At 41.0% G+C, this 20,313-nt stretch overlaps 1 protein-coding gene across 6 annotated transcripts in view; it reads right to left on the bottom strand.

The window, feature by feature from the left end:
* The window catches only part of CADM2 (cell adhesion molecule 2), a 996,746-nt gene that overhangs the window by 308,607 nt on the left and 667,826 nt on the right, over positions 1 to 20,313 (bottom strand). For 4 of the 6 annotated variants that reach the window (XM_045002083.1, XM_045002080.1, XM_045002084.1 and 1 more), the window contains one exon: positions 12,658 to 12,684. The exons of the other annotated variants lie outside the window; for them this stretch is intronic. In XM_045002083.1, coding sequence (XP_044858018.1) covers positions 12,658 to 12,684 — 27 coding nt within the window. The remainder of the gene's footprint in view (positions 1 to 12,657; positions 12,685 to 20,313) is intronic. 6 annotated transcript variants of the gene reach the window in all.

Consider the following 20,313-nt stretch of genomic DNA (forward strand, 5'->3'; position numbering starts at 1 on the left):
AATTGCTGTCTTGATTTGCTTTGGCCTGTTGCACTAATTTCTGGGCAATAAATGCTAATTTTAAATAACTAGATAGATGAAGTTATCATTAACACATTATTTTTAGATTTAGAAAGATTCTCACATTCAGGGAAGACTGCATCCTGATAGAGGACGTGGTTTATGCGCCCAACTTCCTCTCCCAAAACAGTAGGGGGACTGAAGAAGTATGGTATGGAAAACTAGAACTGAGGCTGCCTGCCATTTTATACGCTTCCCAACTGTTTTCTTCCAGTGGGAGCAGGAAACCAATAGAATTTTTTTAAAGGAATTGTCTATTTGCAACTAATCCCAATTGAGCAATCATTTAATACCTTTGGTGGGAACACAGAGAAAAGAGCAGCAGTACATATATCAGGTGCCTCTTCACTACTATTTTTCTCTTCTCAATACAACCTAGCCATTCAACCAGGCAAAGCATATTTAGCTGCACACTCCTCACAGAAGTGGCTTTCAGAATTCTTTCCTCTTTGAGCCCTCTTACCCAGTGATCTCAACTGGATGGGTGGAGAGGATACAGAGACTATGGACTGGATTTTGAAAAGAGCACAGCTCCCATTTAAGCACCAAAACAAGTAAACAGATAAAGAACTAAACATGTTGGGTATGGAATTCTTTTGGACGTAAATGCTCTCTGAGGGCTGGTGTGTTAATGCCACAGCACCCCTTCTGGCCAGGCAGAGAATTGCACCAGAGTTCACTCAGTCTGGCAAGATGGTCAGTTGGTCCCTCTTGCCCAAGTCCCACTGCGGTGTGTGAACTTTCTCCTTATTCCTGGTCATCTGGTCCTGATGCCCAGGGGGTCTGAAAAACACTCTCAGTTCTTAAGTCTCTCAGGGGGTTGGTAGGGGTACCCAAGCACACCCACTCCACTGGGTTCCAGCTCAGGGCCCTTAAGTCAGCTCGGCACAATCAGGACTTAGCAACTCCGGTCATGCCCTGAGCTCCTTCCTACCTCTCGTGCTTTCTGTAGGCTTTCCAGCCTATTGGTCTGGTTCTCCCTTCTCAGGGTGCTGTCTTGGAGCTGCTTCTCAGCAGATTACTGGCAGGAGTTCCCTTCTCCAGCCTGCTTGCTCCTCTGGCAGCAGCCTTGCCCATCTGCTTCCCCATACACCCCATGATAGTCTCCCTCAGAATACTTTCAATAACCACCTACACTTATTAAGAACACTTCCACTGTCTTCAAGGGAACTCTTAAATGTCTACCCTATTTCAAATCAATCTATCCCAGCAAAAGGACAAAGAGACGTCTGTAGAAAAGGGAATGCTGTTTTATCTCTGTGGTGCTATAGTACCAGAATATTTCCTACCAGGTTTAGATCACACCATGCTACTAAGACTGCCTTAACAAGTTTTTGTAATGACCCTCTATTAAAGATGGAATCTGGCAGGTTTTCATTTCTATTTGTCTCAATGGTGAAAGCCTGCAACCATAAATAACGGTTCTTTGATATTGCTCCTTTGAATTATGGAGTTTCCCTGACTTCATATTGGATCTACATTTTCCAATATGTATACACTTCAACTGGCTTGGATTTTTTACCATTATGATGCAGTATATCATTTTTAATTAGATGATTCCCAGATTTATTTATTCCACATAACAAAGCATTCTGTAACTACCAAAGTACTGTCTGAGTGATGTTAATAACTGAACAGCTCCAAACTTTTGGAAGATAATGCAAATAAGGCAAATACTGCTAGTTGGGTCTCTTGTTGTGTTCAGTTCATTTACTTCATTTCCTGACAACAGGAAAAGCTTCTGTGGTTTCAGACAGGATTTGGAATTTAGGGCTACATTAAGAACATAAGAGTGGCCCTGCTGAGTCAGACCAATGCTCCATCTAGCTCAGTATCCTGTCTTCCAACAGTGGCCAATGCCAGATGCTTCAGAGGGAATGCACAGAACTGAGCAACTATAGAGTGATCCATCCCCTGTCACCCAGTCCCAGGTTCTGGTAGTCAGAGGTTTAGGGATACCCATGGGGTTGCATCCCTGACTACCCTAGCTGTTTATGGACCTATCCTACATGTTTGTGCCCCTTGTTTTATGGAAGTATAATAGCTCCATAGAAAACTCTTCCCCTCAGCATTTTTGTTATGTGGCCAACTGTGTCTATTGTTTTTTCCACACACTAATTTTTAAAATGGTAATTCAGGCCCTTGTACATCTAAATTCAATAACAGAAATGTGTTCGCAGGACCGATAGATAACACATTGCACAGGACCTTGCAGGCAATCCAAGCAAATGTCCCCTTACATTAGAAATTGTGAATGGCGAGCAAGTAGGGCGAGCAATTATAATGATTACTAGATCACACTTCTTATATATTGTACAAAAATGTGTGTAGGATTGGCCCTTGCTATGTAAATAAGCACCCTTAGCAATTTCCTAAGTACCTTCTAAGGTAATTCCAAAATATACCGTGGTGCTGATCTTTTAGTGATTTCAGCATACTATGTTGTGTGTATTCCCAGAAAACAATGGGAATTTCCCCCAAAACAAGTGTTATAAACCTATGTAGAGTTAAAGTTAAAAAAGTAGTATTATTAAAGTATAAACATGTATAGTTAAGGACTCAAATAACTTTAACTATTCCTTGTAGTAATGCCATCATATGATTAAAGTGTACATAGTCCCAGATTGGATTAAACTGATTTTTGAAGACATATTAGATGTTTTTTTTTCTTTTTCCTCCTTCCTTTCTGTTCTCCTCATGCCCCTGCTCACATACTCCACATTCCTCATACCTACACTCCTAATTTCCCTTTCCATTTGCACTGTCTATATTCACTTGTGCCTCACCCAATCTTTTTCCCCTTTCCTGTCCTCCACATTCCCCTCCCCAAGATTTCCTCTTCTTCCTAAACCCTCCAACATTCCCCTGCAAATACAGACACATACCACACCCTAGTTTCCCCATCCCTCCCACCTAGCTTCTTGAGTAAATCTGGTGCAAGCAGGAGTTTTTGAAAATAAATATTTTAGGCTGAATGGTTATTTTTCCTTTACTTTTCAAAATGGAACCTTCTTCTGTCAGCACAGATGGCACATGCAATCTTCCCCTTCATAGAAACTCATGAAGAATTGCTCCTTTTCAAAATGGCCACCCTCTCCCTTTGCTCCCAATGCCAGTGGAGAGAACAGTTACTCCTGTGCCAACAGGCTGGGAGGAGTAGATGACTGAGACAACAGCCATCTTTGCTAAGAGTACCCTGTGGCCTCAGTTATATTGAGATCATTCTCTGCAGAAGAACATTACGCTCCAGCTTCTGCTGATGAAGAATCTGTCAGTTCTGAAGAATGACATCAAAATTTCGGGGGGTTTTAACTATATGGGAATTTCTGTGAGAAAAATTTGATTTTGCCTTTCCCCCCCCCAATATTATATTAGGAAAATCAAAAGTAAATATTTTATTTTGGGTCAGTTTGACATAAAGCTGTCTCCCTAAGGTACCACAGTGTCACAGGGTAGTTGTACTTCATGAGCTTCATGCACCCCCATTCTCTTCTATGGCTCCTAAGCCAGACCTCACCTTCCATCTTTCCTCTAAAGATGGTCCATTATGGGTGTCGCCTCATTGGAGTGCATCATAGGAGACCTAATCCAGCTACAGACCGCAGCCCATAGGAAGTACTGAGGGCATGCGGCACTCAATTTACAACTCCCATGAGGCACCAATGCATTTTAGGCAGATGCAGTTTAATGATGAACTGACTCAAAACAAACATTTTAAAATTTCTAAATTGTTTTTTTAAACTTTTCATTCAGTGAGACATTTTGATATTTCATTCAGATTTACAATGAAAACAAATGCGGAAAAGAATCAGAATTTTCCATAGGACGGAAACTACAGTTTTCATTCAGCACTATTACGAACATATTTTTTTTAAAATCACCCAACCATCTTAACACCGCACATGTGCCATATAAATCTACGTAATAAGTCATTACACATCTTTTCCTTATTCTCTGGCTATCTTGAGAAAAGAGAAGCGAAGGTTGGACACTGGTTTCCCAGGTCTCCACGCAGAGTACATGGTGTCCATCGTGAGTGGCCACCCTAGAATAAGGCAGGCAGGTATTATATACTGGGGAATGATAAAGAGTAGGGCTGCCTCTGATAGCTAGCATTAGATTTTGTTTATATAAATTAAACAAATAAAATAACAATGATTACATTTTTCAATCCAGTCATCAATGGAACTATACAGCCATTTGGTAATTTTATTTGGAGAACAAGAACAAATGAATGTGCACCATAACTCAGTAATCTGATTGGCTGAATGCATCTGTGTTTTATAAAGCAGCCAAATGGACAAAACATGCTATATGACATGGAATTCTCTTCAGCGCAAGATTAACATATGTGGCTTGTCTGTGTCCCAATTGACAAAGGGAATATAGTTTAGTTAAATTTTATTATTTATTAAAAAGATGACTGATAGAGTAAAATATAAATCTTCCCATGTGACACTGTGATATCAAGGAGAAGACTGACAGGTGTGACTGACAGGCAATGCCCTGAAACTGAAATTTGACCCTTGGCTTAAAGTTAATTGGTATCACTGCATTGGTATTTAGGGTAATATACAGTATGTTTACCACTACATTCTTTACAGCACCCCTGCTGACTTAATCTTAGAATAAACAAACCAATTTCTTTGGCATAATGGGGAACAACATGGCTCAGGTGAATAAATGAAGTCCAAAATGATCTTTGGCTTTTGGATGAGATGTGTTTAGACAGAATATAAACTGCTATGATGATTTATTTATGTTGGAAATTGAGAAACTTAAAATAGTGTTGTTTAAGCTAATCTTTAGTTGCTAAATTCAGTCTTATCATAGGCAATTGAGTTGTCTTCATTTGAATGCCGCAGCAAACCACAAAAGTATATCTGCAACTCAACTATAGATGACTCTTGTAGAAAAATCACATTTTTTCTGAGTTTACAAAAGAAAAAATATATATTTGTTTGGACCCCATAAGCATGGCAAAGCAATACTACGATTTTTTCACAAAATGTACTGGATGCCCACTAGGTTACAGATAATTGGTATTATAGTATTAAACCAATGCTGGAAATGCACTAAAATGAACGGCACGTATGGTTTGAATATAGCTTTAAGCCATAGCCCACAGAAAGAGCAGGTTCCACAGTGGAAGCTCCTCTAGGACCCCATTGAAGTGAAACCTTTGCAATACCCATGGGGAGAGAAAGAGAGCAGTATACGTTCTTCAGACATAGAATGAGCTTACTAAGTGGTGCAGATGGGATGGTAAGATCATGCTCTTTATGGGCAGAATCAATAAAAAAAAAAAAGCAGAACTTTATCCACAGTTCAATCTGATGAAGGGGGAAGTGTGTTGTGGTGGGGGAGATAGATGATTATCTACCAGTTTTACTATAGATTGGGTAGTATGCAGCTGTTGCCACTCTTCCTTTGGCAGCAATTTCAGAATATGATGGTCAGGCACTGCCAACTATCTGCAGAATGCACCTTCCCTGGGAGCTTTAGAAATTTATATTCTCAGTATCCTCCAAAACAAAGTGGAAGATCTTTGGCATCCTTTTGAATAAACCACAAACATGCAAGGTCTTCCTGGAGAATTTGTCACCTTTCTCGTCCCATAAAAATAAGAGAAAAATCTTATAAGAGTCCTTATAAAAATCTTATAAGAGTCTTCATTATCTCAGAAATAGTCCCGGTTATATTCATCTAGTCCATTCCATTCCTCCAAAATAGATGTCAGGAGCTGCTGTGTAGATTCTGAATGGCTGCAGTGTCAAGGATGTTACAGCAAGTATACAGCATCAAAGTCCCGGTGTAGGCTCTGCCAACAAAGATTGTCTACTGCTACACCAGGAAAGCTGACTCATGGGACACAAACCTCAATTTCTGAGCTGACTCATTTGGTTGAAGAAAGATACCAGGCTTACCAATACTATCTCCTGTCTGAAACTGGTTCATCATTGCTGGCTTTGGATAACTTGATTGGTTGTTGTCAGAAGCTGAAGGAAGTGATAATATTCCGTACAGAGTAAAGTGAGCCCTTTTAGGAAGAAATCAGCTTGGTGCTTTGGCACAGAGGAGACACCTCCTTTGAGGAATCTGTTAAACAACTCTGGAGTGGTGCATTAAGAAACTGAAGGTGAAGCCTCTACACAGTTTGGTGGCCCTGAATCAGGTCTAGATTGGCTCCCCAAAGATTTTTTAGGGTCTGTCCCAGCAAGCCCATTTCATCATGGTCAGCACCAATTTAAAGCTGCAGTGCCCAGTTTGGATGCCCAGCTTGGCTCTCGAGACTGAATCTTTCAAGCATTCTGGACCAGGCTTCCTGGAAGTGTTGGAGGCCAAGAGACATTTAATATACTGTATCCAGAACCTGGATGCTTGTGGCAATATCTGTGAGCAGCTGTCACTCCTCAGGCAGTCAAACTGCCCAAAGGTGCTGCAAGAATGAGTCATCCTTGTATATCAAAGACATGGTTTTACCTCATCTGGAGTTTCATAGAATCATAAACTCCAAGGCCAGAAGGGACTGTTGTGATCATCTAGTCTCACCTCCTGTATAACACAGGCCATAGAACGTCCCCAAAATAATTCTGACTTATAGAAAACACACTTATAGAAAAATATCCAATCTCGATTTAAATATTGCCAGTGATAGACAATCCACCATGATTCTTGGTAAATTGTTTCAGTGGTTAATTACTCCCACCATTAAAAATGTATGCCTTATTTCCAGTCTGAATTTATCTAGCTTCAACTTCCAGCTATTGGATCATGTTACACCAGGGATTGGCTACCTTTGGCACACAGCTTGTCTGGGAAATCTGCTGGCAGGCCAGGACAGTTTGTTTACCTGCAGCGTCCACAGGTTTGACCGATCGCAGCTCCGCAGTTTGCTGCTCCAGGCCAATGAAGGCTGCGGGAAGCGGCCCGGGCCAAGGGATGTGCTGGCCACCGCTTCCTGCAGCCCCCATTGGCTGGAATGGCAAACCGTGGCCAGTGGGAGTTGCGATCAGCCAAACCTGCCGATGCTGCAGGTAAACAAACCGTCCTGGCCCGCTAGTGGATTTCCCTGACGGGCCACGTGTCAAAGGTTGCCAATCCCTGTGTTACACCTTTCTCTGTTAGACTGAAGAGCCCATTCTTAATTTTTTTCCCCTACGCAGTTACTTATAGACTGTAATCAAGTCACCCCTTTATCGTCTCTTTGTTAAGATGAATAGATTGAGCCTTGAGTCTTTCGCAATAAAGCATGTTTTCTAATCCTTGAATAATTCTCGTGGTTCTTCTCTGAACCCTCTCCAATTTATCAACATCTTTTTGAATTGTGGACACCAGAACTGAACATGATATTCTAGCAGCATACTTACATTTGAGATTCCCGTTTATGCATCCAAGGATCACATTAGCTATTTTGGCCAGAGTGTCACACACAGAGCTCAAATTCAGCTGATTATCCACCACAATCCCCAAATATTTTTGAGAGTCACTGCTTCCCAGGATAGAGTCCCTGAGCCTGTAAGCATGGCCAACATTCTTTCTTCTTAGATGTATGACTTTACTTTTGGGCATATTAAAACTCATATTGTTTTCTTGCACTCAGCTTACCAAGAGATCCAGATTGCTCTGTATCAGTGACCTTCACTATTTATCACTCCACCAATCTGTGTCATCTGCAAATGTTATCTCTGATGATTTTATGTTTTCTTCCAAGTCATTGATAAAATGTTAAATAGCTCAGGGCCAAGAACCAATCTCCTTCAAGCTGCTCGGCAGTTTCTTCTAGATACTAGAAAATACCAGGGAAAGTAGGAGATAAAACTATGAAATTCTCTATGAGCAAACAAGGAGAGAACCAAGACTCACTAAACCAGGGAGAGCTGCAGGCGTCAACAATCCCAGTACATCAGCTAACACACATGGTGCTGACCGAAGTCTGAGAGAACACTTCAAGAAAAGAATAGGTGTAAGTGGACTTGAAATCTGGGGATGTAGCCAGGGCCAAAGGAACCAACAGTCTGCTTGGAGTCAGTCATATAACTGTGGGTTCCCCCCTTTCTTTGGGTGGCAAAAATTGCTGTAGACTGACAGCACAGCAAGCCAAAAAAGTGGCAAGGAGTTCCAGGACATACTCTCTCTGAAGATGCCAGAGAGTGGTTCCATAAGAACACATTCCTCAAACATTCCCAGGTAAAAGCTCACTACACCAGCACTGTGGGGTTCCTACAGTTCAGAGGGGGACAAGGGTGAGATGCCCTGCGCTGGAACTGAAAGCACAGAACTTTGAGAATTGCCTCCGTGCCCACAAGTAGGGGTACAGACACCAAAAATGGACATCAGTTGAGATTAATGGGGATCTGCTGATATTCATATCAGCAGAGAAACTCCTCCTGGAGTGAAGTGGTTAGTGAGTTACAATTTCAAATGCAGTATTAGACAACTACTTGACAACTGAGTGTTGCACTTCAAGAGGATTAGAAATTCAACCTTCTTCACTACTCAGATACAGCAATAAGAAGAAGCAGTGAGAGGCCACCTGCTTCACTCCTGGCACCACAGAAGGTTATTTCTTTCTACAGCCATAGTGAATAAAGATTGGGGCCATAGGATCACTGTGGTGCTCAACTTCCTGAAGCTATTTGGTGCCTCTGCTTCAACATTATTGGCAGTGAAGAAAAGATGAAACAATCACTTCCCTGCAGCCACTGGGGAGGTGAGCAAGAGGAGACTGAGGAGAATGAACAGCCAAACATTATGAAAGATTTGTGCTTGTTACAATATTAAAATTACTTTACTATAAGATGGTTGCAGTGTATCTATTTAGTGTGTGTGTATTTGCATGGGTGAAAAATGTGTGTCAATGTTCCTAGATGAGTGGAGCCTGTGTATACATTTGGTTCTCTTCATGTGTCCATGCATGAAAGTCCATCTCTTATTTGACTGGCAGTGCATACATATGTGAGGCAAATGTTGGGTGTTGGAGTATTTCTTTATGGATACCAGTGGTTTGTGTCTATGTGTGTGTTCTTGTTCGCTTGCTTATTCATTATGAAGTTGTGTAATAGTTTAACATTACTCCATAGTGCCACTACTGACACTAGGACATTTCATATTATGCACACACAAAAGCACATTTTCAGTCAGATATTATGTACCGTGATTCCCACAAGTTTACGAATGCATGCAAAGTTTCAGCCAAAAAGGAGATTTTTTTTAAAGTCAGGCATGAGTTGAAACAAGTTGATCTGCAGCTTAACTAATGGTTTCACTATTGTAATTCTGCAACAAAGCGCCATCAGCCAACTAAGTCAGATTCTACTTGAATTAGCTTTATTTATTTATTTTTGTATTTACATCTAAAAGCATTCACTTAATAATATTTATGTAATACTTGGATTTGTCAAATATGGAATATATTGGAGTTCTTAATTCTCTTTTAAATCTGGCCTATCTCAACATAAATCTCTGAGTCCGATGCTTTATCTTTTAATTCCTAAGTAAAGCCTAAATACCTATGCTAAGTTTTCATATTTGAGTGGTGTATACTGATAAGATAAGCAAGCTTAAACTGTTTAATTTATAAGAACATAAGAACAGTCATATTCGGTCAGACCAAAATGTCCATCTAGCCCACTATCCAGTCTTCTGACAGTAGCCAAAGCCAGGTGCCCCAGAGGGAATAAACAGCTAATCATCAAGTGATCCATTCCTTGTTGCCCATTCCCAGCTTCTGGCAAACAGAGGTTAGAAACACCACCCTGCCTATCCTGGCTAATAGCCATTGATGGATTTATCCTAGTTCTTTTTTGAACCCTTTTATAGTCTTGGCCTTCACAACATCCTCTGGCAAAGAGCTCCACAGGTTGACTGTGCGTTGTGTGAAAAAAATACTGCCATTTGTTTGTTTTAAACTTGCTGCCTATTAATTTCATTTGGTGACCCTTAGTTCTTGTGTTATGAGAAGAAGTAAACAATACTTCCTTATTTACCTTTCTCCACACCAGTCATGATTTTATAGACCTCTATCATATCCCCCATTAGTCGTCTCTTTTCCAAACTGAAAAGTCCCACTCTTATTATTCTTTCCTCATATGGCAGCCGTTCCACCCCCCTAATCATTTTTGTTGCCCTTTTCTGAACCTTTTCCAAGTCCAGTGTATCTTTTTTGAGATGGATCGACCACATCTGCACACAGTATTCAAAATGTGGGCATACCATTGATTTATATAGAGGCAATATGATATTTTCTGTCTTATTATCTATCCCTTTCTTAATGATTCACAACATTCTGTTCGCTTTTTTGACTGCTGCTGCACATTGAGTGGATGTTTTCAGAGAACTATCCACAATGATTCCAAGATCTCTTTCTTGAGTGGTAACAGCTAATTTAGACCCCATCATTTTATATTTATAGTTTGGATTATGTTTTCCAATGTGCATTACTTTGCATTTATCAACACTGAATTTCATCTTTCATTTTATTGCCCAGTCATCCAGTTTTGAGAGATCCCTTTGCAGCTCTTCGCAGTCTGCCTGGGACTTAACTATCTTGAGTAGTTTTGTATCATCTACACATTTTGCCACCTCACTGTTTACTCCTTTTTCCAGATCATTTATGAATATGTTGAACAGGACTGGGCCTAGTACCGACCCCTGGGGGACACCACTATTTACCTCTCTCCATTCTGAAAACTGAATTTGAATAAAATAGCTAAGCTATACTTGCTCTAGAACAGGTATACATTGCAATCAGGGCACAAAAGTGACATTTTACTCAACAATGTTCAGAGTTAAAAAAAATACATAAGGAACTATACATTAAGGATAAAACTTTAAAATCATCACTGTTAAAAAATAGGGGAAAAAACAGAAATTTAGGAATCTTCAAGGTGAAAAACACATTGTTAAAAAAATCTTAACTACATTTGGAAATTCATGATCAGAAAAAAATCCCTGTGTATAACACAGATAAAACAGGGACTTTTAGGTCTTTACTCTGTAATTGGGCCCACACTGTCAGATCTGCTACAAAGCAGCCTAACATATATCATATCTCTTTTTAAATTATTAAAAATAATGGAGGAGAAAACAATGGGAGAAGAAGAAATGGTAGGGGCAACTTGAAACATAAATATATTAGTAATTTTAAAATATGTAATGGTATTAAGGAATCTTGTATTATTTACAGATTAATTGGTGCCCAGGCACAACCCCATCATAGGTCCTAAATACATATTCAATCCACCGCAGCCACACACCCATTTTTAGTGCACTAGCTTTGAGCTAGTGTGTGTACATTTACCTGAGTTGGGCATTACAACTCCCAGCTGTAGTGCAGATGTCCCCTGTGGCTTGCACAAGTCCAGGCAGGGTGGAAGGATTTGTTTTAGTATACTACATAGCCCAGAAGGGGTGAAGAGTCTGCAAAGAACCCACCCATAGGGTTGGAATATTTTACATTTATTTGGGTTCACTTTGGATTTTGGGCACCCCACAAGGTGACCTCATCAGAGGCAAAGTCACTTAAAACCAGAAGGTGTTAGAGGCTGGGTAGATCGGTGGAACACCAGGAGGGAAACAGAGTCAAAGCCACTCTTGTACTGCACACACCCTAAAGGGTTATGCCACTACAATATCAGAATAAGAAATAAAATACTGATTGGTCCTACAACAGCATCTAAGCATGGTCAGAATGAGAGAGATTCCTTTATGTCTAAAAGTAAAGTACTCAGTACTGCAGATAAATAAAAGTGAGGTAACAATTTATGATCTTCTTTTCATGGCTAATTTTTTAAAATAAAATGTTCATAATTAAGTTTTATTTCGTTGTAGACTGACTCCTTTTCTTCACATTCCTCCTGATTCTATGATGAAGTTATAATTCTCTGTCTATAAGATTATAGTATGTTTCTTGGGCTTGGGTATGCCGTCATAAATAAAGAATTATGATCTTTTTATACAAGTGTAGAAAGAAGACAGGAATGCTTTGGAGGCGTTAATGGTCTCTACTCACAAATATTTAAGACATTTTATGACAAGGTCTAGAGATAAAAAAAATATAGAGAATAGTTAAACATTACTTATTGGCATAGGAGCTGGGATTAAGAGTGCTGGGGGTGCAGCAGCACTCCCTGGCTTGAAATGGTTTCCATCATAAAAAGGGTTTACAATTTGGTTCATTGGCTCTGAGTATCCCTGCTTATTAGGCATTTTTGAATATATAAGAAGTTTTAGCTTTTATATATATCTTGATTAGAAAAAAATTAAAATAGCTTTATCTTACTATAAAACATATGAAAGAGAGCAAACTACAGGGTATATGGTTTATGTATCCATTTTTTAAAAAAATGTTTCCTGTCATACTGTAGCAACTCTAGCAACCCACAGTATAAAAACAGAGTGATGGCTGATAACCAGTAGTAAACACTTTGCATTTATAGGCAATTATAGAAGTCCAAACGGGTAATCTATCAGAGCATAACTCTGATAGATGCCTTTGCTAGATTTGTAATTAAGAAAAGAAAAGAAAAGTCGAGGGAGATAATGTGTACTGCAGAACCATGCAATGAAAATCAAAGAGTAGAAGTGGAAACTCACCTTTAACTTTGTTCTTGGTAGCAGCCGCTGGAACCAAGGAAAAGATTGCACAAGGAGAAGAGAACAAAGATAGATTAGACAGAGGGTCTACTTACTAAGAATACAGAGAAACTTTATCAATATTGATTCAGAGCTAACAAAAACTATTTCTAACATTATTTGACCAATTTATTTGAGGCGTGTATAGTTTCTTCTGACCGATGATTCTGTCAAGAGAGATGACCTGTGTTTTGAATTTAGTTAGTATATGACCAAAACAAACAAACAAAAAACCCAAAGACTTTGAAAAGGCAAGAAGTACAGTAAAATCATTTACCATTAATCATAAATAGCAGTTTCAACATTATACATATTTCCAAACTCTAAAAATGTATTAGTCTTACAGGACAGTTTTCCCTGTGAGTGCTCCATGCTGGGTTGCATAAACGTTATGGCAGGCATTAGTTCCCCTTTGATTCTATTTCTCAGAGTTTTATTTTCCTGTATATTTGGATTTTTTTTAAAATGATGTTTTTGATGAAAAGAAAATAAGCTAAATCTTACATTTGTGCAAGGATATGTTGACTGAAGTTTGTCTAAAGGTTTTACAGGCCTATTTCCAAATAATCTGACAGCTCTGAAAATCTATATCCAATTGTTGCCTAATCCTGCATCCAGGACTAGAAGTGGACTAGTGCAGAATCAAAGCCTATTGTGCACAGCCGTGAAAGAGAGTAAAGGGTTCCCACTCCCTTGGATGGCTGCATATATTGTGCATGGATTGTGGCTCTCGCCACAATGGGAAAGATGGGGCTGACAGCCAATACTCCCTTGCATTAGAAAATGGGAGTGATGAGGAAGAGAGAGGAGGGACAGGAGTAGGTGCAGCCATGGCTCATTTCTTTCCCATGCACCAGCCATCCAAACTGGTTGGATGTGCAAGGGAGCAGGAGCATGCTGTGTCTTGTCAAGGACTCACACCGAGTGAACAAGAGGAGCTCTAGAGAAATTGTGCCTAGATGGGAGTCTCTGAGGCACAATGACAGCAGTGCTTCCCTGGAGTGGGACAGCTACACACACTCCATACTCAGGATGATGTGTAAGTGTACAATCTAGCCATAAAGATGAAAAAACACATGAAGTGTATTTCCACATTTGCCTTCCCTCCTGTAAATTTTCTAAAGATCATCATGAGAACTAGTGCCTGCTAGTGCAATACATAATATAGAAGTATTAATAACCAGAGACTGAAATTTAACCTGAGTCACTCTTGTCAAATGTAGACTGCACTAAGATACTATGGGCAAGATTGTGCCTTTAGGCTCAGCCCAAGGCATAGGGCGCACTGTGACACTGCACTGCCCCATGAAGAACTTTTTGTAGGAATTGTGTCTCAGAAACTCACAATTCCTCCTCTGATACCCACTGGTTGGGGGAGGGAAAGAGTTACTTTACCCCTTTTTGGGGTGCATCTTACTCCCACCATGCACCTAGCCACCTACTCTTCCCAGCTGGTATGGGGAAGGAAGAAACAAGATAGAAGACCCAAGGATCATCAACCCCCGCACACACATTCTGCACCTTCCACTTTCACTTGTTCACAAGTGGGAGTTTCAAGCAGCCCTTCCTTTCTTCCCACATCCAGAGCCATTCCAGCAGCCCTCCTTTGGTCAGGCACATAAGTGGTAGGGATGGGGGGTAAAGAACAATCTAACAGTGAGCCAGACCCATCCTAATTCAAGACTGTAACTCTACTAACTCAGTCACAAAGTGTTTGTGGTTCCCTATCTTGTAATGATCCACAATATTTAATAGTTTTGAAAATCCTGAGTGGGACATGAGACCTGAAGAATTAGTATCTACGGTACACTAGTAAATAAAGGACACACATGAGTGAGGCTGAACAGTATAATTGGAAGTAGGCCAAACTACCAGGCTTGTTAGCCCAATTATAATTTTCTGCATATTCAATACAAGTGGCCTAGATGACAGTAATGTTCTTATAAATGTCATGTTCAATACTTGTAAAAAAATTTTCCCCCATTGACAGGATGGTCCAGACAAGTCAATTGGTAAAGTTCACACCACACAACAGCCAAATTAGCTGAAAGTTGTCTTTACAAATATATTTCTGTCTACTGCATGGAACCAGCTGGGGCTCTTTTCATCAATGTTTCACTCACCACCTGATGCCTGGCAGGGACAGAATTATTCTTCCTCTGTCATCACTTATATGGATATTTTCTTTTGTTTAGGTGGGAAAAGACTTTCCTTTTTAATATCTATTTTTTCCCTTATTATTCTCTCTGAATTTCCTGGAGTGAGGCACATTACAGAGAAGAACTTTTGTTTTAAAGGAGCTATTTTTCCCCCTCATCTCCTAAAATGCCTTGATATTTTTTATTCTCCTCTTTTCAGTATCATTTCACCAAACAAGAGGAAGGAAAGCAAAGAGAAATTTGCCAACACTGATATTATCAAAATTGCAAACTGAAAAAGGAGGGATGGTCTTGTGATTAAAGCACAAGATGGGAGCTCAGAGAGTGAAATTCTGACCTCACTGAAATCAATGGTAAAACTCCTATTTACTTCACTAGTAATAGGATTTCACCCAAAATATCTGCATTCAGCTTCTGGCTGCATAACAAGATGCCCTATGTAATCTTTGGTAGGCCACTTAATCTCTCTCTGTGCCTCAGCTGTCATCTAGCATAACAACACTCCCTTTCTTGCACCTTTCCTCCTTTTGCCTGTTTGATTTATTTAGTTTGTAAGCTCTTTGAGGAAAGGATGGTTTCTTAGGCCTGGTCTACACTATGCGTTTAAACCGAATTTAGCAGCGTTAAACCAAATTAACCCTGCACCCGTCCACACAACGAAGCCCTTTATATCGATATAAAGGGCTCTTTAAATCGATTTCTGTACTCCTCCCCGACGAGGGGAGTAGCGCTGAAATTGGTATTGCCATGTCGGATTAGGGTTAGTGTGGCCGCAATTGGCCTCTGGGCGGTATCCCACAGTGCACCATTGTGACCGCTCTGGAAAGCAATCTGAACTCGGATTCACTAGCCAGGTAGACAGAAAAAGGCCCGCAAACTTTTGAATTTCATTTCCTGTTTGCCCAGCGTGGAGCTCTGATCAGCACGGGTGGCAATGCAGTCCCAAATCCAAAAAGAGCTCCAGCATGGACCGTATGGGAGATACTGGATCTGATCGCTGTATGGGGAGACAAATCTGTTCTATCAGAGCTCTGTTACAGAAGACGAAATGACAAAGCATTTGAAAAAATCTCCAGGCTATGATAGACAGAGGCCACAGCAGGGTCTCAGCACAGTGCTGCGTGACAAGCGTAACGGAAAGCCAAAGAATCAAATGGACGCTCATGGAGGGAGGGAGAGGGTACTGAGGACGCCAGCTATCCCACAGTCCCCGCAGTCTCCGAAAAGGATTTGCATTCTTGGCTGAGCTCCCAATGCCTGAAGGGTCAAAAACATTTTCCTGGGTGTTTCAGGGTGTATGTCGTCAATTTACACCCTTTTCACCCCCCCCCCCCGAAAGAAAAGGGAAAAAATAGTTTCTCGCCTTTTTTCAATGTCACCTTATGTCTACTGCATGCTGCTGGTAGATGGGGTGCTGCAGCGCTGAACACCAGCATCCCCTTCCCAGTGGCAGATGGTGCAAAATGACTGGTAGCCATCGTCATCATCAGCCCGTGAGTGCTCCTGGCTGGCCTCGGTGAGGTGGGCCGGGGGCGCCTGGGTAAAAATGCGAATGACTCCCGGTCATTCCCGGCAGACTGTACAAAAGTCTTGGTAACCGTCCTCATCATAGCAGCTGGAGGCTGAGCTCCATCAGCCCCCACCCCTCCATCTTTCATGTCTAAAGAAGATTCTGTACTCCCTGGACTATCACAGCAGCGGGAGGCTGCGCTCCTCTCCCCCCCACCCTTTAATGTCCTGCCTGGACTATCATAGCAGCTGGAGGCTGCCTCCCCCTCATTTTATCTCACTAAAAACTCAGTGTTTCTTATTCCTGCATTCTTCATCACACAAATGGGGGGGGGGGCACTGCCACGGTAGCCCAGGAGGGTTGAGGGAGGAGGGAAGCAAGGGGTGGGGTTGTTGCAGGGGCACCCCCTAGAATGGCATGCAGCTCATCATTTCTGCGGGATCTCTGGGGCTCTGATCCGGAGCAGCTGTGCTCTCTGGTTCTCTAGTACACTTGACCCATATTCCAGGCAGGACTGACTCTATTTTTAGACAAAACATAAAGAAGGGAATGACCCGGGGAATCATTCCCATTTTTGTCCATGCGCCCCCGGCCGACCTCAGCGAGGCCAGCCGGGAGCACCCATGACAGCAGCAGACGGTACAAAAGGATTGATAACCGTCATCTCCAATTTCCAATTGCAAACGGTGCAAAATGACTGATAACCATCATCTCGTCGCCAATTTACAATGGCAGACGGTGCAATAGGGATGGTAACCGTCTCTGCTACCTTGCAAAGGCAAATGAATGCTGCTGTGTAGCACTGCAGTACCGTGTCTGTCAGCAGCATCCAGTACACATACGGTGACAGTGACAAAAGGCAAAACAGGCTCCATGGTTGCCATGCTATGGCGTCTGCCAGGGCAATCCAGGGGGAAAAGGGCGCGAAATGATTGTCTGCCGTTGCTTTCACGGAGGAAGGATTGAGTGATGACATTTACCCAGAATCACCTGCGACACTGTTTTTGCCCCATCGTGCATTGGGATCTCAACCCAGAATTCCAATGGGCGGGGGATACTGCGGGAACTATGGGATAGCTACGGGATAGCTACCCACAGTGCAACGCTCCAGAAATCGACACTAGCCTCGGAACATGGACGCACACCGCCGAATTAATGTGCTTAGTGTGGCCACGTGCACTCGACTTTATACAATCTGTTTTAAAAAAACAGTTTCTGTAAAATCGGAATAATCCCGTAGTGTAGACATACCCTTAGGTTGAATGTACACAGAGGTGAAAGTAAGCCAGTACGGGCCGGTACTGCATACCGGTAAAAAGTGTCCACCATTACCAGCCAGTACCCAGCTGACTTTAAAGCGCTGCCGTGGCATTACTTTAATGTCACTGCCCCTTTTGTGCCCCAGTCGATGGCTCTGCTGGGTCCCTACCGGGAGGGCCGACAACAGGGGGGAAGGGGTGTTGAAGGAGCAGCTGCCCCAGGACCAGCAATTTAAAAGGGCCACCAGAACCCCGGGCCCTTTAAATTGCCGCTGGAGCCCTGGGCGGCACGGGCCAGGCAACGTGGAAGGGCTGTCTGGGGGACGCTGACCCCTCTAGCCCCACCCCTTCTACCCAAGGCCCTGCCCCTTCTGGGGGCCGGAGCTGGACCTCATACTGGTAAGTCTTCGGCTTTACTTTCACTCCTGAATGTACATCACCTAGTGCAACAGGTTCCAGATGTCAGTGGGCACCCCTGTAGTACAAATACAATATAAATAATAAATGGGTATAATATTTTGGGGATTAGACATTTTCTCCCTCAGTCACCTGCATGATCTCCTTTAGCTGTCTCTCTGTTAGAAGCAGTTAAATTAACAGAACAGAAATCCAGTTCCAGTTATTCAACTCATTCCTGTCCTCGCATCTATCTGGAGACCATTTCCTCTGCAATGGAAACACTTCAAACTACATTTGACAGTTGGTTCAAAATTAAACTATTTCCAATAGGATTGTAAATTTAGAATAGCGTTATTAGCCAGGTAGGAAAAAGCAATGGGATGGATGATAAGATTAAAGATTTCTCTATAGAGAAGGATAGCACTAACAGGAGTATTTATGAAAGTGAACATATTGTTCATCATAAAATAGAATTTATGGGAAAAATTATTAAATGTACAAATATTTGAATATTCTTGAATCTATTGATGTCTTGCCAATTTTTTTTTATTTTACTTTCATTAGTTTCAGCGCAGCCTCCTTTAAACATACTGAGAGTGAACCTTTTTAAACTTTTTAACTATGTCTCTCTTTTGCCATATACTTCTAATGTAACTAGAACTATTATATGCTTCAATCCTGCAAACACTGCTGTATGTCAAGTTGCTCATTTCTGTATGTGAATGTAGGATGGGGGGCCATTGTCAGTTTCACTACAAAGATTGGCTCAGTGAGTAAGTCTGGAAATGCAAAGACAGTTTAAGAAAATTAAATTTCAGTATTTCCTGATATTTTAAAATAAATAATTGACAATAAAACTTATTAGCTGTAGTGTAGGTACTCTCTTCTCTGTGATGGATTTGGTGCCTGCAATAATTTATAAATACTATATCTTGACCTGGTTATTGGGATATTTACTGTATGACTATCTTGGATTAAATCAACAGAGCTGCTGGGAAACAAATGTGAAAGCAAGACTATGACTTGAGGTAACACATCCCTCAACAAACACTTTGGGGGAAGGTTGTTGCAAAACACTGAAGAGATACAAGGGCCTTTGGCATTGATGCTCTGGCTTGGGGAACTCATGAAACTGGTTTTGGACAGCAGGTCCAGGCCCTTGGAAGTGAAAAAAAGACCCTTGGCTGGTTTTAAAGAGGCTCTCAAGGCCAGGGGAAGAGAAAGTTAAGAAGAAGAAGCAGAGACAGACCTACAAGAAGTTTGGGTCTGGGGTAAAATAGGCCTGCCAAGGAAAGAGTGGGTATGACAGACATGTATGTAGATCTTTTGTTGTCTTCTCTTATGTTTTGATCCTACCATTAACATGAAACAATACTTTATTTTAAGAAGGCTATTTTGGGTCACTGTAACAAACTGGACACAAGCTCCTAAAGAGAAGAAAAGCAGGTGCCCAAACCTAGCTGAACCTGTGGTTTAAGAATGATCGAATATACACTATGTTATAGAGTATGGCCCAATTTCAGGAGTGGGAGAATCACCAGATTATAAATTTCACAAAACTCTGCTAATTTAAAAATGTCTTTTTTGCTATAATCATGGCAAAATATTTCTCCCCTTATCTCATCTTAAATAAATTAATAACAACTTGTTAAAAAAAAACAGAATTAATTTCCTGTAGGTGAAAACTGGATTTGATAATACATTGTTTTATTTTTTTATGATATATCTTTCTGAGTTTTTTCTTTTGTATGCCAATATTTCTAAATTACATTATTTGAAAAAATAATAGCTACAAGATGCTCAATATTTTCCCCAAAGTCAGCTGTCTCTATGGTGTTCATTTTTATGGACATTTTTAGAAGGATTTTATATAGATTTTATTTTTTTCTTCTCTTTTATTCAGTTTTGGATTTTGTCTTTTGAAAGCCTGTGTTCTTGTAATTATTTCAACAGCTCAATAAAAATAAATGGGGAGAAGATACATTTCCATCTGTTGTCCAGCTTACCTAACATTTTTTTCTGGTGAAAGTGAAGAGACAGCAAAGCCATGTATGTTTAGGTCCTTGAGAAAGGCCTTCGGGTCAAGAAAGTGTCTTTGATCTCATCTCACCTTTATATCATATATGTTATTTATGCAGCTAATTAAGTTCCTCAGTACACTACTACTACAACATGACAGCTCCATATTTTCAAAAACAGAAGGAACATGAAAGCCATTCACATAATCAATAGACACGATATGTTTGTCCTTTCCAGGAATTTCCTCACATTCATAGCCCATCAGAAAGAC

Source organism: Mauremys mutica, chromosome 1 (genome assembly GCF_020497125.1).
Source record: "Mauremys mutica isolate MM-2020 ecotype Southern chromosome 1, ASM2049712v1, whole genome shotgun sequence".
NCBI classification, from domain to species: Eukaryota; Metazoa; Chordata; order Testudines; family Geoemydidae; genus Mauremys; species Mauremys mutica.